Consider the following 15,434-nt stretch of genomic DNA (forward strand, 5'->3'; position numbering starts at 1 on the left):
GCTTACACGTGGACTCGGCCTTTTATACCCATGACCTCCATCTTGTTTGCGTGACTCTGACGTAGTGAACGTCCCTGTAAGGTACCTCCCCTTAACCCTGAAAGGTACCTCCCCCAACCAGGTGTGGCAAGGTGTCTATCCTCCCTAGATCATCATGTAGATCTCTTTAGAAAGCAGAAGTCTTAGCTCTCCTCTATTGACTTGGTAATTATTTTGAGCTAGGTTAATTTACACTGGAATAACTGCCTGTTTTAGACAGAGATCAAGTCCTTGCACAGATCTGCCCCTCACCCATGTCTGCCGCCATTTTGACACAACTATTTTTGAAATATCAATCATCTTCTTTTGAAATATATTAATAATCAGAGCTTTCCCAAATCTTCCTAGGCCGTTCCCAATACTGGTACAGAATGTCTAAGAGTTAAAATTTAACAAGTCTAAAACTGATCTCTTGATTCTCTGCCTCATCCCACCCACTGCCAAGTCTGAATACGTCCCAACCTAATTCCAGTTGCCTAATTGCTCTGCCCTCAAATGGTGGAGTCACCCTCAACTCTGTTTTCTCTCCTTCTTCATGCAACCTATCTATAAGTCTTGGGGTCACACCTTAAAAATGCATCCGAAATCCTAGACCTTCTAATTACCCCTGCCTCTACTTTTTAGTCCAAGTCACCATCGCTTATTGCTGAACTACTGTGATGTGCTCCTGTCTCTTTTGCTTTCAGTTTTGCTCCTTTGCCATCTATGCAGCAGCCAAAGGGGTCATTTATGTGGTCCTTGGCAGCACACCAGAATCACTTAAAAAGGTACCAGAAAAGTGATGCCCTCTTTGGTCTGAGATGCAGTCTCGATACCAGGATTGTTTAAAAAAGGCCTCCAGTTGATTTTACTGTGAAGGTTGAAGACTTGGTTGAACACAACTGTGCAGAGCTGGAGTCTGTTTTCATCTCCAAGCTCTTTTCCTACTGCTTCCCTCCTTGCTCTTCACCCTCCAGCCCACACTTTTCCCTACTCCTCCTTGATTGCTACAAGCATTTCCTTGTCTCTGGAATGCTGGCTTGCTCTTTATTTTGTCTTAACATGTTCCACACGGTTTATCACATCACTTTACCAAGGGTTCCTATTTAGATATAATTTCCTGTCTTCCCCCATTATCCTTTCTAAAGAGCAGTCTTGAGCCCGGCATGATGGCGCATGCTTGTAATCCCCGTGCTTGGGAGGCAAAGACAAGAGGAACTCGCAAGTTCGAAGCCAACCTCCTTCACTTAAGAGACCCTGTTTCCAAATAAATGTATAAAATAGGTCTGGGAGTGTAGCCCAGAGGTAGAAGGGTGTCCAGGAATACCAGTACCACCCAAAATAAATTAAATAAAAAAATGAATAAATAAATACAGCAGTTTTTTTCTCTATTAACTTACCTTACTCTCTCTCTCTCTCTCTCTCTCTCTCTCTCTCTCTCTTTGAGACAAAGGTCATGCTATATTGCATAGGCTGGCCTAAAATTTTGGGGCTCAAGACATCTTCCTGTCTCAGTCAGCCTTCTAAGTAGCTGGGATTAAGAATGTGCCACTACACATCTGTTTTGTTATCTTTATAATGCTTAACATTTTATGGCATAACACTACACGGTATAATTTATTTGCCAACTCTGGGACTCCCGTTACTAAGTGAGCTCCTTGAAGGGCAGAGCTTTGTTTTCTTCCTCTTTTCTTCCCCCTTCATGGCTTCATCTCAAGCTCACAGACCTGTATCTAGCACAGAGCAAGTGCTCCTAAACTACTCAGCGAATTACTTACAGGGTTTTGGAAGCAGTGAGAAAAAACATTCACTTCTCACTTATTAGAGATTTTTGTTGTTGTTTTTCAGGACTGGGGATTGAACCCAGGGGCATTCTATCTCCATGCTACATATCCAGCCCTATTTTTTATTCTTTATTTTGAAATGGGGTCTTACTAAGTTGAGGAAGGGCTTTACTAAGTAGCTGAGGCTGGCTATGAATCTGGGATCCTCCTGCCACCCAAGTCCTGGGATTACAAGTGTGTGCCTCCACACCTGGTTTACTAGAGTCTTTTAAAACAGAAAAACAAAGCTGGGCGTGGTGGCTCACACTTGTAATCCCAGCATTCAGGAGGCTGAGACCAGAGGATTGCAGTTCGCAGTCAGCCTTAGCTACCTAGTGAGGCCCTCTGCAACTCAGTGAGACCTGGTTTCAAAATAAAGAATAAAAAATAGGGCAGGAGGTATAGCTCGGAGGTCAAATGCCCCTGGGTTCCACCCCCATACCCGCATATAAATAAATAAACAAACAAACAAACAAACAAACGAATCAAAGGTCCGAGGACAGCCTCATCAGGTAGTGAGACTTTCATCCACCTTGTGAGATCCTGTTTCAAAATAAAAATAAAAGCTGGGCATGGTGGCACATGCCTGTAATCCAAGTACTTGGGAGGCTGAGACAGGAGGATTGGAGGAATATAGGTTCACAGAGCTGGGGATGTAGTTCAGAAGGAAAATGCCCCTGGGTTCAAACCCCAGTACTGCAATCAATCAATCAGTTAATGTAAAGATAAAAATAAAATGGGGCTGGGGTGTAGCTCAAAGGTAAATGCCTATAGGTTCAATCCCCAGTACCAAACAAAAACAAAAACAAAAACATACTTCTCATGTGAAAGATGGTTCTACATTATTCATTTTAATTTGAAGTTTTTACTTTTTGGAGGAAAAGATTGCTAGGCAGCATCTCTAAGATACGACAGCGATGCAATTTTCTTCACAAGTCACCTGGTGGTGTGGGGTACTACAGGACATCAGACTGAAACTGTAAGTGTACTGAGAATAATCACAGCTACTTTTTTGAAGCAACTTAAAGTATGCATTTAACGTGCCTTTAGTCCTCATATGTCTGCATTTTCAAATGGGGCGATAGGTTGATAAAAGAGACTTGCCTAAAGATACCTACCAAATGGCTGTTGATTTTCATAATCTAAATTTGGCTCCAAAACTAGTACTAAATCAAGTACTAAATCAATAGCTCTGAATCATGGTTTGCACTACCATACTGCAAAACTGCATTATTTGTGTTGGTAAATATCATGAGCTTGACAGCAGGAACAGATTTATTTTGGGATATATCTGTGAGGAGGCACCTGACTGGGAGAGAGTCCAGGAGAGCCGCCCCCCCCCCCCCCCCCCCCCCCCCCCCCCCGCTATTACAGACTTACGGGCCTTAGGAGAGAATGATAGGTACCAGTCCTGGCTTTTCCCCATTGGTGGTCTGTTTTGTTTTGTTTTGTTTTGTTTTGTTTTGTTTGGTGGTACTGCGGGTGGAACCCAGAGGCTTTCTACCTCCGGGCTATACTCCCAGACCCATTTTTATATTTTATTTGGAAACAGGGTCTCAATAAGTTGCTGAGAGCCTCACTTAAGTAGCTGAGGCTGGCTTCAAACCCGTGTGATCCTCCTGTCTCAGCCTCCCCAGCGCAGGGATTACAAGCCTGCGCCACCATGCCCGGCCCCATTGGTGGTCTTGGAGGCCACACAGGTAGATTTTTGGGCAGCGGGATGCTTAGGGCAGTTTTTCTGTCACTGCTGGAGTTCTTTTGTTCTCAATCTCTTCCAGCCAGGCCTCATAGACCCCGCGTTTTTTGACATAATTACTTCATAATGGGATATGCCTTCAATCCAAGGGTCCATCCTTACTGTGAGACTGTGCCCTTCTCACTCTTTCTGCATTCAAATGACCTTTCTTTTGGGAAAAAAAAAAAAATCAGTGTGAACTAGCCCCACCCCCAACCCTACCAGCGAAATATCCGATCCCTGAATTGGAAACGTCAGGACGCACCAACAGGGCTATCCCTTGGAATAAGCAAGGAGAAGGGCTTAACCTAACTCGCTCCTAACACCCATGGGCTGTCGCTGGGCGCCTCTGGCCTTCGGGCCGCGGCGGGAGCGCGCACAGCTCCTAGCGCGTGGTCCCAACGGGAGCCAGGGCGGCGCGCGCACGCTGACGTCCGCGCGCGGGGGAGCTTGCACGCGCACGAGAGTTTGACCACCAGGGGGCGCTGTGAGCCTCCGGAGACTCAGCTTCTCGCGGGAGGCGAGGCGAAGCTTTCCGGAAGTGACTCCCCGGAAGAAGCAAATCTGCTTCCGGACCCGGCCAAGGCGCTGCAAGCTGACGCCATGCAGTCGGATGATGTGAGTTCCCTCAGTTGCTCTGACACCGGGGTTTGCGTAGGGCATTTCGCCCATTTTAACACTCTCAAACCGCAGACTTAGTTGACCTCTTTGCTTCGTGCTTCCGGACGTGAAGTGCACCCCGGTTTGGGAAAGTGGGTTCCCAACGCGTGTCTACCCCGGGATCGCTTGAGAGGCAGGGCCCCCACCCAGCCCAGGCTCGGCGCCTAGCAGCACTTGTCTGCCACGCTGCCAGCCGACGGTCCTTGAGAGGGCGGATCGGGCTGGCGGCGGAGTTTGGATTTCAGGATCTTCCTCAAACATATGCACATTACTTTTTGTCTGCTTCTACTAGGTTTTCTTTCTCTCACTCTTGTTTCTACTCTGCCCAAGAGAGAACTTTCAGAAGCATCCTAGATTCATTCATTTAGATGTTGAAAAAAATAAGTGCTTATAATGTACTAGGCATTGTGGTAATTACCAAGGTTTGTTAAAACAGAACCCCCACCCCCAAAACAACCCTGCTCACTTGGAGGACTATGGTGAGGGAGATAGTGAACAAGTGAATTAATATATAAAACGGCACTGTGTGTTAAGAAAGAAGTATCAGAGCCGGCCGTGGTGGGGCACGTTTGTAATGCCAGAGATAGGAGCCTGAGATAGGAGGATCTCGGTTCTCCGACAGATACTCAGGCCATTTGCAACTAAAAAATAGGGATGGGGATGTAGCTCGGAGGTAGAATGCCCCTGGGTTCCTCCTCCAGTACCGGGAAAAAAAAAAAAAAAAAAGAAAGAAATCAGTATCAGTAATAATGAAGTAGAAAGCAATTAGAAGCGGCCACTTTAAATAGGGCTGGTCAGGAAAAGTTTCTCGGAGCAAACTTTTAATTTGAGACCTAAAAAATGTAATGAGGGGAAAAACACCCTAGGCTTTCCCAGGAAGAGCAAAAATACAAAGATCTGGAGATAGAATATAAAGGACAACAATGTGACTTGTTATAGGAATTAAGAGGATGAGAGGTCATGAAGTTGATATGCCTGCCAGGGGAGTGCCTTTTGTATGTTAGGAGTTGGAGATATCAGTGCCTTTCATGAATTAAGTATATAATAAATGCTGAGTGAATAATGAATACATTAGTGAAGGATAGTAACAGATACTTTTCTCAGTGAAATAGTCATGCTATTAAAAAATCTAGTACTATGCAACCTTTAACAATGGATAATGAGCATAATATCCCATTTTTGTCAAAGATAGGCAAACTACAGTTGATGCTACACATATATAGAAAATATTTTGAGTAAGAGGACTGGTATTGCTACTGTATTTAGGTTTTCTTCAGGAATCTTAACACTTTATGTAAAGAAAACAAGTCAGAGGCCAGGCACAGTGGCACACGCTTGTAATCCCAGCATTGTGGAAGGCTGAGACAGGAAGATAACGGTTTGCAGGCAGCCTCAGCTACTTAGTGAGGCCTTTTGCAATTCAGTGTTACCCTTTTTTTTTTGCGGGTGTGGGGATGGAACCCAGGGGCATTTGACCTCCGAGCTACACTCCCTGCCCTATTTTTTATTCTTTATTGTGAAACCGGGTCTCACTGAGTTGCAGAGAGCCTCACTAAGTAGCTGAGGCTGTCCGCGAACCGCGATCCTCCAGGTCTCAGCCTCCCAAATGCTGGGATTACAAGCGTGCGCCACCATGCCCAGCTCAGTGTGACCTTGTTTTAAAATAAGGAATAAAAAGTAGGACTGGGAGTGTAGGTCAGAGGCAGAATGCCCCATCCCCAGTATGGCAAAAAACAAAAAAATAAAACTGCATTAAGTGAATATGGCATCTGTTGGGGCAGAGCAATTGAATTGGGTTTTTACTTTGTCTTGCAGGTTATCTGGGATACACTAGGAAACAAGCAATTTTGTTCCTTCAAAATACGGTGAGTTTAAATTTACAACCTGGACTAAAATTATTTTGTTTATTTTTTGCAGTACTGGGGATTGAACCTAGTGGCATTCTACCTCCGAGCTACACCCCCAGCCCTATTTTTCATTCTTTATTTTGAGACAGGGTCTCACCATGTTGTGGAGGGCCTAAGTTGTGGAGGCTGGCCATGTGCCTGTGATCCTCCTGACTCAGCCTCCCAAGTACTGGGATTACAAGCGTGTGCCACCACACCCAGCTACTAAAATTCTTTAGTTGATTTCTTGGTAATTATCTTATAACCTTTGGTTCTTTCATTACATTCTAGAACCAAGACTCAGGGTTTTTGCAGAAATGAATACAGCCTGACTGGACTATGCAACCGTTCATCCTGTCCCCTGGCAAATAGTCAGTATGCCACTATCAAAGAAGAGAAAGGTATTTCTTCAGTTTTAACTTCCCTGAGAACTATTCAACAGCTTTAAAAAGTATGGTCTTTAGTCTTTCTGTAAATAATATTTAAAGATATTTTACTTTATCTTTCAGGACAGTGCTACTTGTATATGAAGGTTATAGAACGAGCAGCTTTTCCAAGGCGTCTCTGGGAGCGGGTAAGACTTTAAAAACCAAACAATGATCGTAGGTGAAGAGCAAAAGTGCAGCTGGATGTGGTGGTACAGGCTGTAATTCCAGTATTTGGGAGGCTGAGATGGAGGACTGCAGGTTCATAGCCAGCCAGCCTCAGCAACTTAGCAATAAGTCCTGTTTCAAAATAAAAAAGAGCTGGGGTATAGCTCATAGGTAGAGCACCCTGGCTTCAATTCCCAGGAACCCCCCCCCCCAAAAAAAAAAAAATGTTGCATGCTTTTCTCTTTTCCTTGGCAACTTCTAAGTTAAACTTTGAAGCCATCCTCATGAGCGTTGTTGACAGCATAGACCTAGTAAATCTCTCCCGCCTGTTCCTCAAGCTTCCTTTTTCTTATTGGGTAGGTCCGGCTTAATAAAAACTATGAGAAAGCACTGGAACAAATAGATGAAAATCTGATTTACTGGCCTCGCTTCATTCGACACAAATGTAAGCAGAGATTCACCAAGATAACCCAGTACCTAATTCGAATTAGAAAACTTACACTAAAGCGACAGTAAGTATTTGAGTCATTTATTACTCATTTTAAAATCTTTCCATGGAGCATGATATGAATGAAGTTGAGATTGTTTAACTCTAGGAATGCTTTCTGTTAAATTCAACTTTTATTTTATTTTATTTTTGCAGGTCTGGGGATGGAACCCAGGGACATTTGACCTCTGAGCTATACTCCCTGCCCTATTTTTTTAATCTTTATTTTGAAACCGGATCTCACTGAGTTGCGGAGGGCCTCACTAAGTAGCTGAGGCTGTCTGCGAACCGTGATCCTCCAGGTCTCAGCCTCCCAAATGTTGGGATTACAAGCGTGCACCACCACTCCCAGCTGCTAAATTCACCTTTATATGCTAATTGCAAAGCAATTTTATATGCTAAGAAAAAATTTTAGTTTAAGTGTGCCCTTTGATTTTGCAGAAAATTTAAAATAGGAAAGTATATCTTGATTATCTACCTCTCTGTCTGAACATCTACCTCAGAAAATGTATAATTGAGGGACTTTTAACACCGGGGATTTGAAAAATGATATTAAAAATACAAATAAAAAAGAATATAATGCCGGGTGTGGTGGTGCATGCTTGTAAGCCCTGCGCTTGGGAGGTTGAGACAGGAGGATCGTGCAGGTTCAAAGCCAGCCTCAGCTGGCTTAAGAGACCCTATTTTTAAGTTATATTAAATCCATAGAACTAGTAGGATACCTTCTGGAGTGTTAGACACTAATGTGTTTTTGTTGAGACTTGGAGAGAATATAAAAGATGTCATTCCTTTGCAGAAAATTTGACTGAAGCATTAATCTTAGTATAGTGGATGCCCTCAGAAGTCTCTGAATGCCTAAAGTCACATTAAAATATATGTTACATTAAAAAATATGTTAAGGCCAGGCCTGGTGGTGTACGCCTGTAATCCCAGCAATTGGGAGGCAGAGACAGGAGGATCACAGTTCATAAACAGCCTCAACTACCTAATAAGGCCCTTTGTAACTCAGTGAGACCCTGTTTCAAAATAAATAAAAAATTTGGCTGGGGGTGTAGCTCTGAAGTAGAGTGCCCCTTGGTTCCATCCCTAGTACTGCAAAAAAAGAAAAAAAGTTAACCCAGGTGTGGTGGTGCACATCTATTATTCCAGTACTTGGTAGGCTGAGACAGGAGGATTACAGGTTCAGTGTGGACCTCAACAACTTAGACCTTGTTTCAAAACAAAAAAATATAAAAAGGGCAAGGGTGTAGCTCAGAAGTAGAATGCGGGTTCAATCCCTAGTTATGTAGATGTGTGTGTGTGTGTGTGTGTGTGTGTGTGTGTGTGTGTGTGTGTGTGTTTGTGTTAAAATGTCCAAATTTCTCACATAAGCTTATAAGAAACTGGTATATTCCTAGTATTAACTTGAAAGTAGTACATTTTGCTGTATTGAGCTGAACCCAACAAAACCAGTTCCAATTCTTTTATCTTTTAAATGGAATACAAAGCAAATGAACTTGGATTTTTTTTTTTTCCGTGGTGGTACTGAGGTTCCTGGAAACCCTTCTACTAGGCTCCCAGACACCTATTTTTTAAAATAAATTTTTATTTGGAAACAGTGTCTCTTAAGCCAGTGCGGCTGGCTTCAGACCTGCGCGATCCTCCTGTCTCTGCCTCCCAAACGCGGAGATTACAAGCGTGCGCCACCACGCCCGGCTTGAACTTGGGTTTTCTGATGTTTTTTTTTTTTCTCCCTAGGAGGAAACTTGTTCCTTTGAGTAAGAAGGTGGAGCGTAGGGAGAAGAGGAGAGAGGTAACTTATTGTTCTGATATTCTTAGATTCTGTGTTTTCACTGGGGGAGGGCTCTGTAGGCAGGATGTGAGAGAAAGATTTAGTCATCATCATTCATATAAACTCTTGAGCTCTGGATAATGGTTCAGGAGTACAGAACAACAGTAGTTAAGTTTCGAGTAGTTTTGTGTGTAATCTGGTCATATTGGTTGCTAAACTGAATTCTTTGGATTTTAAAATTACTAGTAAAGGATTGGAAACTCTTTGGTCTGGAATTATTTGCTTCTTTGATGTCAGCAGCAGTTTTATTACAAAAGTATGAATAGCGATGATAATACTATCCTGTCCATTGAAAATGTAGTCAGGACCTTCCAGTCCTGGTCCAGAGAATAGTTGCTTAAGCACCTCACTGTCCCCTCACTCAGGCTGAATTTCCTTCTGCTTCAAGACCTGATACTCAGCTAGCTATACCTGACAAGCTCAATTTTCAGTCATTTTTGGTATTTGCTTGGTTTACCTCTCTTTCACCAACAGATATTTGCTTAATCATTTGTCTTCCTTTAAGAAACAGCTTTAATAATCTTTTCATGCCTTTCTTCCCCCATTAATCAGAGTTCTGTATCAAATATAGTATATCAGTTGGTCTCCAAACATTTTGATTGGTCACTCCATCAATGAAAGTTTTGAACATAGACTCCCCAATATTTTTGTAAACATTATTGTACATGTATATTTCCACTAATGAATGTAATGTGTAAAGAGATGCTTATGATATAGCAAAATGAATGTCTGGTTCTTAGTATAAATGTTTTTAAGGGCTATCATAACTTTATCTCAGGTATTTATAAAGACATTGTTACTTTATATGAAGAGTTTGCTATTATATGAAGAGTTTGCTATTATTATTATTTTGTGTGTGTGTGTGTGTGTGTGTGTGTGGTACTTGGGGTGGAACCCAGAGGCTTTCTACCTCCGGGCTACACTCCCAGACCTATTTTATATTTTATTTGGAAACAGGGTCTCACTAAGTTGCTGAGAGTCTCAATAAGTAGCTGAGGCTGGCTTCGAACCTGCGCGATCCTCCTGCCTCAGCCTCCCAAGCGTGGGGATTACAAGCGTGTGCCACCACGCCCGGCACTGCTATTAATTTTTAACAACTCCACCAGTTATGCGTAGGATTATGTTCAAGTCTAGCTGGTGAGTTTTTATATTCTTTCAGAATTAATTCGATTTTTCAATTTTTACCAAGTGAGTTTGGAACCCTTTGGAAAATGTAGATTAGGAAGATTTTAAATGGATTGAAAAATTCTTTTGCCAAAAATTTAAAGCATGAGTTTGTAATTTTTATAGGAGACATGTTTTTAGCATCACTGCATCATGTGGCCTTTTATTTTATTTTTTATTATTTATTTATTTATTTATTTATTTATTTATTTATTTATTTATTGGTGCTGAGGATCAAAGCCTAGGGCCTGACACATGCTAAACAAGCACTCACTGAGCTATAAACACCAGCCCCACTTTTTTTTTTTTTTTGGCAGGTCTGGGGATGGAACCCAGAGGAATTCGACCTCCAAGCTATACCCCCTGCCCTATTTTTTATTCTTTATTTTGAAACAAGGTCTCACTAAGTTGCAAAGGGCCTCACTAAGTAGCTGAGGCTGTCTGCAAACCGCAATCCTCTGGTCTCAGCCTCCTGAATGCTGGGATTACAAGCATGCACCACCATGCCTGGCCCCACTTCTTTTTAAAATGTCTGCATAAGCCAGTCTTTTTAAAATGTCTGCATAAGCCAGGTGTGGTGGGAGACTGAGACAGGAAGATTTCAGGTTCAGGGACATTCTCAGCAAGTAGTGAAATTCATCAACCTGATAAGATCCTGTTTTCAAATTAAAAAAGTAAAATTAGGGCTGGAGGTGTACTTAGGAGGTAGATTGCCCTTGAGTTCAATCCCTAGTACTGCAAAAAAAAAAAATAATAATAATAATAAAAAGTTCAATATCATCTATAAATCCATTTTTTTTGTGGGTCTTGGGGTGGAACCCAGAGGCATTTGACCTCTGAGCTACACCCCCTGCCCTATTTTTTATTCTTTATTTTGAAACAGGGTCTCATTAAATTGCGGAGGGCCTCACTAAGTAGCTGAGGCTGTCCGCGAACCGCCATCCTCTGGTCTCAGCCTCCCAAATGCTGGGAATGCTGGTATTACAAGTGCGTGCCACGATGCCCGTTTTATAAATCCATTTAACCAACCAAACATAAACAACCAAGCTGTGATAATCTGAATAAAGGAGCAAGGCCATCAGTTTCAAACTGCTAAATTCTTCCCAGGGCCTATCTTGCTCACTAGAGTTAATAATGTAACTATTTGCTTTAAAGACAGAGTGGCCTTGTACCTGAGCCATGTGTCTCTGACTCCAGCATTGTGATTTAACCCACACACTGTATCATTCTAACTTAGCTTCTGTGTTAAAACTCAGATTTTCACCATCAAATTAATATAAAATCTTAGGCTAGCAAGGTAGACTGATGGTTTTTTTTTTGTTTTGTTTTTGTTATGGGAATATAGGGGTTGATGTCATATGTCATCTTGGCTGAGAGAGCACTGGAAGAGAGTTTTTATTTTTGTATCACATGGACTCACTTTTTTTAGAAAATATAAATGTATAAATGGCTAAAGTCTCTGTTTCTTCGCTTTTACAAGGTTTGGCTTTAGAGCTATTTTTCTGAGATTCTTAAAGATATGTAGGTATGTATGTATGATATGTTTATAAAGGGCTTTGTTACAATTTAATTTAGAATTCTATTTATAAAACCATATTATTTCTACTATTTAATTTTTGGTGCTGGAGGTAGAACCCAGGGACATTCTACCTCTAAGCTATAACTCCAGCCCTTTTTATTTTGAAAGAGGCCTTGCATGGGCCGGGCGTGGTGGCGCATGCTTGTAATCCCTGTGCTTGGGAGGCAGAGACAGGAGAAGGATCAGAGATAGGAGGATCATGCAAGTTCAAAGCCAGCCTCAGCTGGTTTAAGAGACCCTGTTTTCCCAAAAATATATTTTTAAAAAAAAGGTGTCAAAAAAAAAAAAAAGGTGTCTGGGAGTGTAGCCTGGAGGTAGAAGGGTTTCCAGGAAACACAGTACCACCAAAAAAAAAAAAAAAAAGAGAGAGAGAGAGGTGTTGCTAAGTTGCTGAGGCTGGCCTTGAACCTGCGATCCTGCTATCTATGCCTTCCAAGTACTGTGGTCACAGATGTGTACCAACATGCCCAACTTATAAAATCATAGGATTTTTAAATCAAAAGTTTCCTATAAGAGAGGCTTTGAGAGGGAAAGAAAAAGTATATCTGATTTGAGTGGTATATGCCCCAGTAATAAGACTATTACATTATCTTTCTTATTTAAAACTTGGTAGGTTTTTCAACTTCAGTTAGCTGAAAAATGAATACTAATGAAATAAATGGGTTTGCTCTTACTCTCTCATAGGAAAAAGCACTAATAGCTGCTCAGCTGGACAATGCCATTGAGAAGGAATTACTGGAGAGACTGAAACAAGATACGGTGAGAAATCTAGTAACTTTGGTATACAAATTGTACTTTTTTTCTTTTTAGCAGTATTGGGGATGGAACCCAGGGGCATTCTACTTCTGAGTATAACTACACCCCTATTTTTTATTCTTTATTTTGAAACAGGGTCTCGCTGAGTTGCAGAGGACCTCACTAAGTACCTAATGCTGTCCTCTTGTCTCAGTGTCCTAAATGCTGGGATTACAAGTGTGTGCCACCATGCCCAGTCAAGTTGTACTTTTTAAGTGGAAGTAGCATGCTAGGAAATACTGGGAAATGTGTTTTGTTTTGAAGATGTGCTAGGACAACTACTCAATTTACTACATGAGACCTTTCCCTTTTTGCTATTATTTCTGTGTGTGTGGGTGGGGGGGGTATTGGGGGTGGAACCCAGGAGCTTTTCTACCTCTAGGCTATACTCCCAGACCTATTCTATATTTTATTTGGAAATAGGGTCTCACTAAGTTGCTGAGAGCCTCACTAAGTAGTTGAGCCCTGGCTTCAAGCCTGTTGTGCAGTCCTCCTGTCTCAGCCTCCCAAACTCTGGGATTACAAGCATGCGTCACCATGCCTGACACTATTATTTTAAATTCTTGTTCCCAAAGTCAACAGTTCCCAATCTCTGTATAAAAAGATTTTGTTTCTGCTGGGCGTGGTGGTGCACACTTGTAATCCCTGTACTTGGGAGGCTGAGACAGGAGGATCGCACAGGTTCAGAGCTACTTAGTGAGGCTCTCAGTGACTTAGTAAGGCCTGTTTACAAATAAAATATAAAATGGGTCTGGGAGTATAGTGCAGAGGTAAAAAGCCTCTGGGTTCCACCCCCAATACCACCAAAAAAAGATTTTGCTTCTCCTACAAATTATTTTTAATCTTTTAAAGTTCTTAAAAATGAATTTAAGAATCTGATTTTTAAATATCAGTGTAATACATGGTTAAAATATGCTTTTTCTTTACTGTTTCCCCTTGTCAGCAAAATTACATTTGTTCCAAATACGTGGGTTTTATAAACTACTAAATTTTAAATGACCTGGTTTCATGCTCTATAGAAGCTGTCTATATCAACCACTGATTTAAGGTGAAAAATGGTCTATACTCCTAGCTCTAGGCTTGAAAATAATATTTTTGAATAGGCTGGAAATTAAGTTCTCTCATTTAATCACTGAGAAAAAAATATGCTCGTGACAGTGGAGCTTCAGGTATAGTACCCGAAGGTAGTTAAAGGCAATCTGTGTTTGTTCTTCAGTATGGCGACATCTACAACTTCCCCATTCATGCCTTTGACAAAGCTCTGGAACAACAGGAGGCAGAGAGTGACTCTGAAGATGCTGAGGAAAAAGATGATGAAGAGGAGGAGGAAGTAAGTCTTATTTGTTTTGATAAGCAGTAGTCTGTAGAACTGCATATAATTTTATGTAATATAAAGGAAAAAAATCATCTCTAGCCCCTAATCAAGAAATAACTTAAACATCTTATTTCTATCATGAGTTTAGTTTTGATTTAGTAGTGGCTGCTTTGTTCTCCAGGCTCAGTCAACAAACTGTAAATTGACAGTTTTAGTCTTAACTTGTTTTAGCTCTAATGATTTAATAGGATATAAGAACTGACTGATGACCTTGAAATCTTTTTAATTGAGAACAATAAAACTTGGAAAAAACTAAATTTTGGCTGAGTCTACTGTTTGTTTACATTTTTGCAGTACTAGGGGTTGAACCCAGGGGCATTCTACGTCTGAGCTACATCTCTAGCTCTACATTTTATACCTTATTTTGAAACAGGGTCTCACTAAATATCTGAGGTTGGCCACAAACCTGTGGTCCTTCTGTCTCAACCTCCCAAGTACTGGGATTACAAGTATGTGCCACCATGTCCAACTGATTCTGCTATTAATTAAAGAAATAAACTAAGCTGGGCAAGGTGGCACACACCTGTAATCCCCGTACTTGGGAGGCTGAGACAGGAGGATCACAGGTTCGAGGTCAGCCTCAGCAAGTAGTGAGACTCATTAACATAGCAAGACCCTATTTCCAAATAAGAAATAAAACTGGGTTGGGGATATAGCTTGAATGCCTCTGGGTTCAATCCCTAGTGCCATACACACAAAGAAAAAAAATTAAAGTAGATGTCTATACTGGGTCTTTGTTGTGTGTTCTGAACCTAATAATTATGTTTTATGTTTTATTTTAGGATATAGGAAAAAGAGAATTTGTGGAGGATGATGAAGTGGATGAGAGTGATCTCAGTGATTTTGAGGTGAGCTTTGAGGGTTAAAAAAAATGTCCTTTGGCCTTCAGCAAAAAAAAAAAAAGTGCAGAAGCAAGTAAATTCTGTAGTTCTAATCTGTAGTTTGTTCTAAACTTAAGAGAATAATAAAGGGAGTTTTGAGGATTATAGTGTTTTCTCTATTATTTGAGCTTTTCTCTCCATGCCTTAGGATATGGATGACCTAGACACCAGTGGTGATGAAGATCAGGATGATAAGGCCTCCAATGAAGAGGAAGAAGAAAAGGCCCGTAATGCAAAACGCAAAGGCAAAACCCCCTTGAAGGAACCTTTTCAGAGAAAACGGGCCTATGTAGAGATAGAGTACGAACAAGAGACAGAGCCTGTGGCCAAGGCCAGAACCACGTGATTTCCCTCCAGACATTTGTAACTGGGACTGAATACTGAACATCTCTTATCTAAGTACATACACCTTCAGTTTTTGCTCTGTTGTGTTGTATTTCACACAGTATTTGTGTTCTTGATGTTTATGTCACTTCAGTAAGGAATCTGTAGTGAATGGAAGAAAGCCTGAAGTTATGAGAGTATTTTATAGCATACGTGTTGAAGTTACAACTTGAACCAAGAAGCCTAACAGATGAATTCCTGAGGCTGGAATGAGATTGTGGGT

The 15,434-nt window shown here is 41.4% G+C and overlaps 1 protein-coding gene across 1 annotated transcript; it reads left to right on the forward strand.

Annotated features, from left to right (window-relative positions):
• Nucleotides 1–4,179: 4,179 nt before the first annotated feature.
• MAK16 (MAK16 homolog) lies at nucleotides 4,180–15,173 on the forward strand (the record flags this gene model as incomplete). Its single annotated transcript, XM_080710072.1, has 10 exons — nucleotides 4,180–4,194; nucleotides 6,052–6,101; nucleotides 6,414–6,523; nucleotides 6,632–6,696; nucleotides 7,076–7,227; nucleotides 8,940–8,994; nucleotides 12,461–12,535; nucleotides 13,788–13,901; nucleotides 14,729–14,794; nucleotides 14,976–15,173. The coding sequence occupies 10 exons, from the start codon at nucleotides 4,180–4,182 to the stop codon at nucleotides 15,171–15,173; spliced, it is 900 nt and encodes a 299-aa protein (XP_080566198.1).
• Nucleotides 15,174–15,434: the final 261 nt, after the last annotated feature.

Source organism: Muscardinus avellanarius (assembly GCF_963383645.1).
Source record: "Muscardinus avellanarius genome assembly, chromosome: 14".
Classification (NCBI taxonomy): domain Eukaryota; kingdom Metazoa; phylum Chordata; class Mammalia; order Rodentia; family Gliridae; genus Muscardinus; species Muscardinus avellanarius.